The sequence below is a fragment of the Pelmatolapia mariae genome, linkage group LG8, assembly GCF_036321145.2.
Source record: "Pelmatolapia mariae isolate MD_Pm_ZW linkage group LG8, Pm_UMD_F_2, whole genome shotgun sequence".
Lineage (NCBI taxonomy): Eukaryota > Metazoa > Chordata > Actinopteri > Cichliformes > Cichlidae > Pelmatolapia > Pelmatolapia mariae.
Genome location: NC_086234.1, coordinates 23521692 through 23534052, shown reverse-complemented (window position 1 = coordinate 23534052; position 12361 = coordinate 23521692). Strand labels below are relative to the sequence as shown.

Sequence of the window (12361 nt, the reverse complement as noted above, 5' to 3'; positions counted from 1 at the left end):
CAAAATCCCAGCTGTATATAGAGAGTGTGTGTGTGTGTGTGTGTGTGTGTGTGTGTGTGTGTGTGTGCGCGCGCGTGTGTGTGCGCGCGCGTGTGTGTGTGTGTGTGTGTAGGCCTGGTTGGATCAAACACTAGAGAAGATTGAGCTGGCTGACATCCGCTCAGTGTCACTTTAAAGAGTCCCCAAAGGCTTGGTCTCATGTTGTATTTGTTCCAGTATGCATGAACACTGTACATTATCATGACTGTGTGCTGTGCGTCTTCAGTCAGGTGTGTTAAAACCTGTGTGTGTGTGTGTGTGTGTGTGTGTGTGTGTGTGTGTGTGTGTGTGTGTGCGCGTGTTTGTGAGAGAGAATGGGAGACTTAACAGAGTCATAACAGGGGTTTCTTATGTTACAGACTCTGCAGGCATGCATTGACTGTCTAACGTAAAATAGATGAGTAATTACTCCCCAGTGGAGACAGGAGAAATGGGTCCTTTCAGCAGAATAAAACAGAACAGAGATGGAAAGATGGGGTGTTAGAGGAGAAAGCAATTCAGTCGTTTGAGGCTCAGCGTGGCGGTAAATGTCTCTGCTCTTCCTCATTTCACACAACGCTTGTTTTCTTTTGGTCATGCATCTCGGGTTGTAACATCTGTCAATAGCTGGACCGTCATGTTGTTTCTTCCGACAGGCTGTTGCTCCCTGTTATCTAGCGGCTCTATATGCAAAGCATTTTTGGGCAGAAAGATGACTAACAAGGGCACAATGGAGCTTTCGTATGTAGCCTTTATGTAGGCGTACGTAAACCCTTCATAGCTAGTTATGCATGAAGAAATCAGAGTAAACGCATAGTTATTTTGAGTTTCACTGGAGTGGTGTGATTCAGCATACAGTACATTGTAATTTTGCTGAAATCAAAATCTCAGGTCAAGTCAACAATAGAAGGCTGAACTTGAACGGTTGTCAAAGAAATAAATCCTTGTTTATAATGTTTCTCTAATATACATTGTAGTTTTTTGCAGTGTGAATCGTTTCTGGGTTTGGTGACCAAAGGCAACCTGCAGGAAATGTCAAACACTGAATTATGACTGGAGTTCTCTTGAGCTACATGATGGTGTCATTTGGGGCTGGAGGTTGAACTGAGTGAAACTCCTCCTCATGTCAGTGTAGAGAAGTTGAACTACATATATCTGAGATATTTTAATATAAGAGGATGAAGTGCAGTTTCAACAATACATCTACTTTTGTCTGCTTGATAAAGAAACTGGAATAACTCTTGAGTTAAGACCTCAGAAAACAGTTTCCTGCTGACTAGTATCAAACCTTTTCGACTAAAGCACGGCGGCCGTCTTGTTAATTCTGGTCCTGATTAGAATCTAGAAGCACTATAAAGGACTATATGTGCCGCGGTATGACAGGTTGCTAACATATAAGAGTGTTATTCTCAGTCAGATCCGCCACTCCACATCACAGTGAGAATTCAACAAGTACTGTCTATCTTTTATATACAGTCTATGATTGGCCCTATGATTCCTAGTTGAGGCTATTGCTCAAAACAAGGCCTCAGGTTTCAGGCCGTAAACAAACGCTCCATGACAATGTATAAAATCCACATCATACTATCACATGTCAGTTTATGGCCAGTGTGGTCCCTTTCATAGAAGAGTTCCAGCATCCAAACAGTTCAGATTAAATTTAGATCAAACACTGAACACAATGTTTTGGGTTTTTTTTTTCTTCTGTCTTTTCTTTTGGGAGACTATGCATCACTAAGCAATCTGCTCTGAGGCTCTTCTGCCTCTTTGGAGTCAATGAGTGGTGCGTAAAACATCTGGAGTGATGTATGGTCTGCATTAGGGAGTGAACCCGGGGCAGTTATTTGCTCCACAGCAGTCTGATAGGTTGTAACCCTGGAAATAGCAGTGTGACCCTCATGTGTTGAGCATGGGGCGAGGTTTTGTTTAAATGCAGACTACATGAATGATTTCCAAAAATAGAACTGAATAAGATTTGAAATTGTAAACAGACTCTCACATGCATCGATTCCCACGTGAATCTCCATGTTTTACTTGCAGCAAACTTTGGAGCTAGCTTCTCTTTAAGCTAACAGGATTTGATGTATTTATACATTTCTCTCTTCATCTTGCGATGACTCATGTATCAGTGGGTGTCCTGCACCTTGATCTCCTTCCAGAAATTTTCTTGATTTCCTCTTTATTTTTTATTTTACTTTGAGCTGTATCCTTTTCCCTTCTCATTTCCGACTCTTCCTCCCCCCCGTTCATTTATTTATTGATTTTCATATTTTGAGAGTCAAAGTTCTCTTCTTGTACTTTCCTGTCCTCATTCCTCCGCTTGTTTTTGTGTGGAGTCCAGTTTGATAATGATTTGGAGTACCGAGACTCAGTCAGAGAGCCAGACAGACGGTAATGAGGGCAGGAATACTGATTAATGCAATCAGCGGTTTGTTTGGACTGAATGACGTTTCTAGCTTGAGTCTCAGTTAAGGACGAAAAGGTGGCAAAACCATCATTAGTCCCAGGGTCCATTGTGGATGTTGAGCATCTGAGTTGCTGAAGTGCCCTTAAGCAAAACATTAAATCCTTGGCAGCTCCAAGGAGGTTGTTATCTCTTTCTTGAGCCATGGGGAGCCTGACCTTCTAGAGACAGGCTAAAGAGAAAAGAGGATCCCTCTGCAGGAATTAATAAAATATCACGCTCCTGTCAAAGGTTCTCAGTGGGATATTTTTAAACATCAAACATATTGTATGACTAATATTAGAGCCGGAGTCTGGCGTAGATGTCGGCCACTAAAGTAGCAAGAAAGTGCTGTATGGGAATGCAGATATTCTCCATCAGGATAACTGTCGTGAAGGTGCTTATATAAAGAAGTATGTTATAGAAATATGCTGTGCAGCTTTCTTCAGTGATCACATCCCTTCTGTGCCATCATAACTGTGTGACAGACAGATGAATGTTTGTAGGATACGACACAGGCACAAATCCTTAGAGCTCCCGTGTTCAGTCTCAAGTTGTCCAGACTGTGTGCGATCATTTATCTTCCACCTTTTTTGCATATTTCCTGTATCTCTTTGAATGTCACTATCAATCACAGGTAAGGGATGAAGAAGTATAAATAGTTACATGTATCTCACTAATCTTTGGAGAGATTGCCTTAAAATTGTCTACAGACATTCACAGACCCCGTAGGTTGAAGCCTGCTGACACTTACTTGTAGTTGTAAATATATTTTCTTTGTTCCCTGGTGTTTTGTTTTGCCATGGTGTGGTGTAGAGAGGATGGAAAAGGAAAGCGAGCCTTTATTGGCTTATTTTCCTCTGAATTCACCAAATCCAAAACAAGAACAGAGATCCAAGAGAACATTAGGGGTAAAAGTGAAAAAGTGAAAAAGCACTACAGGGAGTTAAATGGATTATCTGACAAAAGACGAAAAGAAAAGATGTTATATACAAAAGAGATTGATTAGTGACACAAGAGAGGAACCAGACACAGGTGAAAGCAGTCAACAACAGCTGAAAGCAGCAGATGGAGAAGCAGTCAATCACACAGGAGGGGAACAAAAGCAGGAAACCTTAAAACAAAATTAAACGGGAAAGAATTGAGCACTGACTGAGACTGAAAAATTAATAAAAGGGAAAATAAAAACCAACAATCAATGTCGATGTCAGTCGATGTTAGGGGAAAACAGTGGTTTGAGACCAAAATTATTTCAACCACATTACTGCTTGGGATCTCATTGGCTTTGAAAATGTATACCAGGTCTGCAACCAGTCACAGTCATTTGCTGTCTTTAAATCATCTTTGGCACATCAAGAACTCCATAAAATGACAATAAGATGCAGTCAGTCTGCTGACATTTTGCAACTTATTGGGGTCAAGTTGGCAAATAATAGTGATAATGAGGCAATGGTGCAGTTATGTACAAACATTTGCCAAGCTGATTGTTTTGCTTGCCACCAGGCGACTTGTGCAATTGCACAGGTAGGTCGCCTCATCTCCTTGCAATCAGTCTCAGACTGTTCCACTTTTTCCCAGTCACAAGGATGTTGCTGTCCTATTTTGAACCTAGTGTAAGCAAAAAAAAAAAAAAGAGAATTACAATAAAATTCCAGATCTATAAACAGTTTCTGTTATTTTTGACAATCCTGTCGCAGAGAACCACTTCTTTAGCACCTCCATATGGTTATCAGCCATAGTTTTGAGTAAAATATCCAGCCCCTACTTAAGTCTTGGTTGTAAAATACTCCTATTTGGTAAATGTCACTGTCGTTACATTTCTAACACACTTGTTGTGGGCAAAATACATCTGATTAGGATGTTTAGAGGTGAAGGTGAGATGTCACATCATCATTTGACACAATTACCATAGTTAACCCTACTGGGTGTGCTTAAATGCCATTGTATAATATTTAATAGTAACTGTCGTAATAGGGATGCATGTAAGCCTAAACTACAGTCTTTCCTAAACCAAACGTAGTAGCCTAAATCTGAAATTAAATCTGGTTCCCAAAGGATGAACCATACATTAAGAGATTTGGTGATCCTCAACATTTCAGCAGAAGGTCAAAAGTCAACGTAGATCAAATCACAACATCATATTACAAATGCAAATCAAAATAAAATGGTCTAGCATAGCATGTTAGCATCGCATTAACATTACTATCTGCAAAAATGAAGACTTTATCTGAAAAACAATGACCATCAATACATATTGGATCTTGGTCCAGTATTTGGATCATCACATTTAAGGTATATTTTCAAAGAAGACTACTGTCAGACATGATTGCCTCTTAATCAACCACAGCTTTGCAGTTCTCATAACTCACTTACATCATACACCTTGTATTTCTGTCTCTTTGTGTCCATGCAGGATTTTGATGACTTCATCTTTGCATTCTTTGCCATCGAGATGGTGATCAAGATGGTGGCTCTAGGGATTTTTGGCAAGAAGTGTTACCTTGGAGACACGTGGAACCGTTTGGATTTCTTCATAGTGTTGGCTGGGTGAGTTACACAATTACACTCGCAAACACAAACACACAGGTGGCCAAGCATAACCGTGCATAAACACCGGAGGCTCGCACAAGGAGCAGCACGCACACATGCAACAAATTTGGATGATAATCAATCTGCAAGGCGGGATCTGGGAAAGCGGTGACAGATTCAAGAACAAGGATAGAATCTGGGGAGCACAAAAAGATGTTTTGAGCTTCTAGATGTAATTGTGTCACTGGAAGCCAAGATGCTGCAGGCAGAGGATCAAACAGTATTAGATTTGAAGCATGAACCTGGTAGAGCAAGCCTTCTAACTCGCACGAGGCCATGTCCCCGTGGGCTTTGCTGGATTTGCCCTTAAATAAATTTACTCTAAGTATGTCGTTAGAGGCTTTTAACTTGAAATCAGTACCACGAACCCTCTTAAATTCTTTAGTGTTCAGATTGTGTAGAAGCTGATGAATGCGTGTCGATTTCTTTTCTAATTATTATTATTTCAACTTTTACAGCACTTACAAATCTGCCCTTGCTCTATAGCACATTTATATACATTTTATGACTATACCGCGCTCATAAAATCAAGCGACACATGCGCGCACACCAATGCACACACACTGTAATTTGATTAAACATGTTACAGAACATAGCCCGCTGCTTTCAGTCTGACATTTTCATCATACTACATCCCCCGCTGGTTTATAATGCCATCCTTCTGCCGCAGCTTCTGTTGTCCATCAGTGGAAACGGGACACATTTCCTTTTGTGTGTGTGTGTGTGTGTGTGTGTGTGCGTGAGTGCACATTGTCCTTAACCATATATATATATATATATATATATATATATATATATATATATATACATATGTGTGTGTGTGTGTGTGTGTGTGTGTGTGTGTGTGTGTGTGTGTGTGTGTGTGTGCATACTGTATATAGAGATATAGAGAGAGCGAGATCATTCTCTTTATTCTACACTGAGCTACTGTTCCACAACTGAAGTGATGCCTTGGGTTATGTCTGCTCTCAGCTCACATTCAGTTAATTCCCGTGGTTTCCTTTCACTCCTCTTCTCTCTACCTGAATCATCTACGTGAGTGGAAGCCTTTATATGATTATGTTAAGAGCTGCGTCCTTCTCGGTCATCATGACTCAGGGAGAATCTGACTCAGTGCCAACGCAACAGAAGGAACTTGATGGGAAACACCTCAGTGTTTGATACGGAGGCATTTATCTCCTGAGTGATGGGGAGGTCGTTAAAAGCAGCTCAGGCTATAGCAGCGACTAAAACATCTGCGGGGGTGACATTGCATCGTTGCAGGGAAGGCTGTATCCTGTATGCTAGGATATCGCATAGGATTACGCATCTGCTGAAGTATTCCAGTGTGAATTTTTGTATTAGATATTTGTAATAGATAACCCAGTTTATTTTTATTGCTAGTAAAATCTTTTATTATTTTTCCAAGCATACATGGAACAGCAGACATCCCACAAAAACCTGAAACCTGAAACAGAGAGAGACATCTACATACCGGAAACAATTCATTTAATTAATCAGTTGTAAAATTTATGGCCCATATTAAATGCACAATTTTAATTTTAACTGGTTGATTTTAGCTGTGTGTAATAAAAGTAGTGGAATGAAAATCAGGTCCTGCTTTGCATGCAATCAGTTGATTGAAAATCCACTATCAGCTGAAATCACCCGCAAACCTCTGTTGGAGACAAACTTCATTTCTGTTCCCTAATCCCGATCAAGGGTTCAGTCAGGACCTCTACATTAAAAAAAATGCTTTTTTTAAATTTATATATCTTTTTGCATATATGAAAGAGCAACGTCTTATCAAATGCAACATGAAATTTAGATTGTGTAAAATGCAGGTTGCAAAGCAGCTTGCAGATATGTAATACCCTATCTGAAGTAATATTTATATTTAGTGGGATGATAAAATTCAAAAAGTATAACCTCTGAATTGGAATGCATATTGTTATGTGAAACCAGTACAAGTAACGTGAAACTTTAACTTTTGGACTTAAGTATGCACTGACACAGATCTTGTATGCATTGTGTTTTTGTCCTCCATTGCTGCTGAACTAGCGTATAAGCAGGGAAATGTTCAAAAATCTTGCTAGGATGTATCCTATGATATATGTGCACATATCACAGTCATGGACAGACTGTGATTAAGGTGGGTTGGTCTTGCAGCCTGCCCTAGCAAGTGTTAAGGATCTTGGTCCGTCCCCCCCCCCCCATCACTCTCTACCCTGTAAAAACCTCTTTACTCTGTAATTAATACCGCAAGAATAATTGATGGAAACGTTTGGCATCAGAAGAGTGTGTGTTTTTATCAGAGCATGCACAATATGGAAAGTGGCAGAAAACCAGTCTTATTTCCATGTCTGTAGCTGCTGGTGTCTGCACGTATGTTGGCTTACATCACAGAGTGTGGGCGTTGAGTGTATGTCAATATGTTTAGCTGTTTTCATGGGTTCTAGTATTTCTGAACAAATTAAAAAAAATAAAAATCTCATCTGTATGGAGAGCCCCCAGACTTGCAGAGACAATGGTAACCAAGGTAACGGCTGGTTGTCGAGCATTTGATATATCCTGGCAACAGTTGTTAAGTCTGCGGAGGAAGGCTCTGATGAACTGTTTGTTTCTTTCCTAGACGATAATTACAGCTAAGCTGCTTTTTCAGCAGGTCTGGACTCTCTTCTGCTAATCACCTCCCTGTCAGGAGGGAATGATGGAGGGATGGCTCCACCGAGCAGGTGGAAGGTGTAGAAAGGCAGATAGATGTGCAGGGGAAGAGTTTCTGATTTGTGAAAGCAGAGTGTTAAATAGATACCGTACCGCATTTGCATGATAAAGAGGGAGACTAGTAGATCGGGGCTTTCTGTCTTAATATGTTCAGAATCATTTGCATGGGACTTGAACGCAACAGCAGTTTTACAAAATGTGAATGGTAGATGGGTGTTGTTTTATTTCTTTCTGTTTCAGAGCATAAAGAAAAGTCAGTGTAGTCACATTAAATGTGCCAGACCTTATCCCTAACCACAGACTGTATATAAAAGATTGGAAGTAGATACCCTGACATTACCCATTGGTTAGTTAACCCTGGACATTTTCACTGTCACCCTCTTGGTGTTTTGAAATTGAGGGGATACAGCACGTTTATGTGGTTTTGAGTCTAGTCGTAGTATGAGTTGAGTTTCTAAATTGGTCATCAGCATTTACTGAGGTTACGGACGACACAATCTGAGGGTCGTTTCCACACAGACTTCTATACAACCAGACTTCTTTTTGCAACTAGAAGAGTCGTCTCCTACTGGACACTGAAATTAATGCTGGTTTAAATACTTTTATATGGAGCATGGGGTAGCCCTGATTGCTATACCGGACAGTCTTTGCCTAATTGCTTGTGATTTTCAAGTAGCTGAAGTCATGGGTAATCAACTTCAAAATGAATTTAATATTCAATTTAATATCACCCAAAGCTGGGTAGCATGGCTGTGTGGTGGTTAGCACTGTTGCCTCTCAGGGGCTGTTCTGTTTGTGTCTGTGTGGGTTGTCTCTGGGTCCAAACACATGCACAGGTATGTCAGTTGATGATTCAAAGTTGACACTCAGTGTGAATGATTGTCTGTTCCTATGTGTTAGCCTTGTAATTGATTAGCAACTTGTAGCTGGGATGGTACTCTAATGCTGAATTGAAGAAGCAGATGAAGTTGATGAATTACCTAATGTTAGCTACTAAGCCCATAAACTCATAAGACAGAGTTTACTGAGGTCAGTGAGGAAAGGAACCCAAGCACTAGTTTCCCATAGGCTTCTTGAACTGAGATCTGCTCAGACAGCTCGTCCCACCACCCAACCCTGGATAAGTGGTAGAAAATAGATGGATGAGTTCTATACATACTCTATTCTATACCGAGTTTTTTGCAGCTTCCAAGGTTGGCACCTGTTAGTCATTAAAAATAATGGAGTTAGATACTTTGGTGTTGGCTTCACTTTTCAGACCTGGAACATATGCCCATTTTCTATCCTATGCAAGGATGCTAAGTCCATCTTTTACTATATATAGGTTTGTATATTCAATTTGTTGGGTCTGCGCGTCCACAGGCCCCGCTGGTTTAGAAACTTATTCCCGTTAACAACAAGGAAGCAAGACGAACATCTTTAACCGGTTTTTACTTGCTAGCAAGGGAGGCCCGCTCGGTGTCTCAGGAAAGCACCCTGAATCCAACCACAGATGACCTCGACTCTGGCCTCTGCTTGCCGCCTTTTATTGAAAACAGTTACAGTACACACAAGCACCTCCTATTGTAAACCCCCCCTATGGTTACAAAAGATAAGGCACTATGTGTGTATGTGTGTGCACGTGTGTGTGTGTGTGTGTGTGTGTAGGTGCATGTGAGTGTTTGTGTTTGGGGGTGCGTTTGTATGACCTCCTGCTCACAAAAGGGTCATAAAGGCACGAAGTTTACTAAGCAAGAAAACAGAACCCTCACATAGATGTCCCTACAATAAAACACTTCAGCTCCCCCGCCGTTCAACAGTCTGGGGAGGTCAACAGAAACAAAGGAAAGTCTTTGATCATGCTGCTTGTACTAAGACTTACAAATTTAAGTAATACAATGACAACATTTAACAATTTGACTCCAACACAAATCAATTCAATTTTATTTCAATGGCGCCAAATCACAACAGTCACCTCAAGGCGCTTTATATTGTAAGGTAGACCCTACAATAATACATACAGAGAAAAACCCAACAATCATAAGACCCCCTATGAGCAAGCACTTTGGCGACAGTGGGAAGGAAAAACTCCCTTTTAACAGGAAGAAACCTCCAGCAGATGGGGGGGGGGGGGGGGGGGGGGGGGGGCATCTGCCACGACCAGTGGGGTGAGAGAAGGAAGACAGAGCAAAAGACGAACCAGAGATTAATAACAACAATAATTCAGTGCAGAGAGGTCTATTAACACATAGTGAGTGAGAAAGGTAACTACATAGGTGTATAAGTCCATGTTTCACTAATATCCATGAACCTCTAACTTATCAAACCTAAACTCATCAACATATGCATGGTAACTGTACTTTGAGATCTGAAAGAACTGATAATAAATAAGCAAAGCTCTGCACTATATTTTGAGAGTCAGCTGTGGAGTAAATTACCCGATAAGGGGGGTGTTTTCATTTATTTATGAATTTATTCATTGATTGCTGCAGTACAGGCCCAATCGATAGCTAAGGGAGTGCAGTGGCACTTACTGTAGCAGACAGGCTATCCTATCAGTACATCACCCTGTCTTTACACTCTCACTGCGGTGGTGATTCCACCCAGAGAGACAGAAAGGGGGGAATGAGGGGAGCAAGGAGGGTACAGGAGGAAGGGCAGACAGAGAAGACGAAGGGAAGTGAGGCAGAGGCAGTCAGGTCGATGCCTTCGTTGGACACCCTTAATATTTAATCTGGTTTGATGCTTGAAGAGTCTTTGGATGAAAATACTGATACTACTTGTACAGTTCACCATGGATAACTTTTCAGTGTAACTTATAACTTCTGCTGAAAAAAAGGCTTTTTAAACATGCAATTTTTCTGAAATTACCCATAAAGTGGCAGTTAAATGAAATAAAACATGTAATATCTCGCCTTTAATCATCCACTATTGTACACTGCCACAACTGAAGTCATTATATTGGATTCAAAATCAACATGCTGGCAATGTATGCAATCACTGCCTTCATCCACCGCTAGCTCTCCATCATTTCTGACCTCCACCATTGTGTTACAGCTGCAAATATACTATTATCTTGTCAGTTACTGTAATCTAAACCCTTTCTGGTATTCCATGAATAATGGCTGTCCTGTCTACTTTTGATGACAGTCCAGAGGAGATTCTAATACCCACTTTAAATGACAGATCTGCGTCCACAGCCAGAACATTTTAAGCCACTGTCATTGATATATTCCGAAATACATGACAACACTGCTGGTGGAAGTTGAAGTAAGAGCTGTGAAATAAATTTGCCCCCTGGAGACTACAAACATTTACACCTGTGGATTTGTCGTTTCATTTCTATCTTTTGGCACAGTTGAAGGAAGTATTTTAAATCACGAAATTAATACTATTTAATTTTGAGACTCTTTATTGGCTCGGCCACACTAGAGTAAAAATAGGATGGCAATCTCCTTGTGGCTAGGAAAAATCAATGGTTGCCTGCAAAATAAAAACTTAAATGTTTTTGTTTTGCTTTTAGAGATGGATGGCAAGTAGCTGCAGAAACCAACTTGTCCAGATGGTTTACGGTGTTCCACGCTCAACCTCGGGGCAAAGAGCTGGTCAAACGCAAGAATCGTGGTCCAGCTTACACTGGCAGCAATCACTCTCAGGAAGTTTGGCAAAGATTTTCAAATAACTGAATTTATATGTACACATTTAATTATATACATTTATAGATACATTTATTACCAAAAAATGATATATGCATGGATGGATTGCCAATCCATCTGCAATCAGTCTCAATGTGCCTGTGCCAATGAGGACAAACCACTGCAAATTGTTTGTATTTTGGCTAGTTCATTTTTATAAAAGTGAGATTGCTGAGCTCCTGTGTGATTTTATAGGATAATTGCCAACCTGCAGCAACTATGTCACTATTTGTCACTACATGACTACTGCCTGGACTCTGAATGTAAGTGCTTTATGTGAAATTCTGGTTAATATGAATTTCTTTGTATGCAGACACAAATAGATTTGCAATGGACAGCAACAGATTTGCAGTTGTCAGCAATCAATCACAGACAGATTTCATGTAGTTGCCAACTTGACTCCACTCAGTCACAGACCGACAGCAGAAGCACTCTGTCTCACAGAGATGGCAGTAATTTGGGTTGTTCTGGGATCTCCAACCACCGTCCCCAGCCTGACTGTAGCAAGATGGTCAGATCATGCCGCTTTTTGTGCTTTACATAATGTGCAACCAAGGTGAAATTGACAGAATATCAGAAGGATTTCATGTGTTGTGTCAGTGAGACCAGAAGTAAAGCTTTCAGAAAACCCCAAAGTATGGGCAGGCTTTACCATCATGTATGAGAGTAGGCTTGCAAAAACAATCACTGGCTAATTTGGGAGGCAGAGTGTTAGATATATATGTAATGTTACATACAATATATAATTTAGAGCAGGATGTGGAATTTATGTATTTATTTTCTTAAAAAGGCTTTTATAAAAGCTGTGGGGTTCATGTATATGCAAGCTGAGCCCAAACGGGAGTGACGGCATGTACCTGCTACAGAACTCTGTGATTCTTGAATGTGGCAAGAGTGGAGAATTAGTCATGAGCAACTTCAGAGATGTAGAAAG

The 12361-nt window shown here is 40.6% G+C and overlaps 1 protein-coding gene across 5 annotated transcripts in view; it reads left to right on the top strand.

Annotated features, from left to right (window-relative positions):
* Window positions 1–12361, top strand: part of cacna1g (calcium channel, voltage-dependent, T type, alpha 1G subunit) — a 218841-nt gene that overhangs the window by 15624 nt on the left and 190856 nt on the right. For all 5 annotated transcript variants that reach the window (XM_063481624.1, XM_063481626.1, XM_063481623.1 and 2 more), the window contains exon 2: window positions 4875–5008. In XM_063481624.1, coding sequence (XP_063337694.1) covers window positions 4875–5008 — 134 coding nt within the window. The remainder of the gene's footprint in view (window positions 1–4874; window positions 5009–12361) is intronic.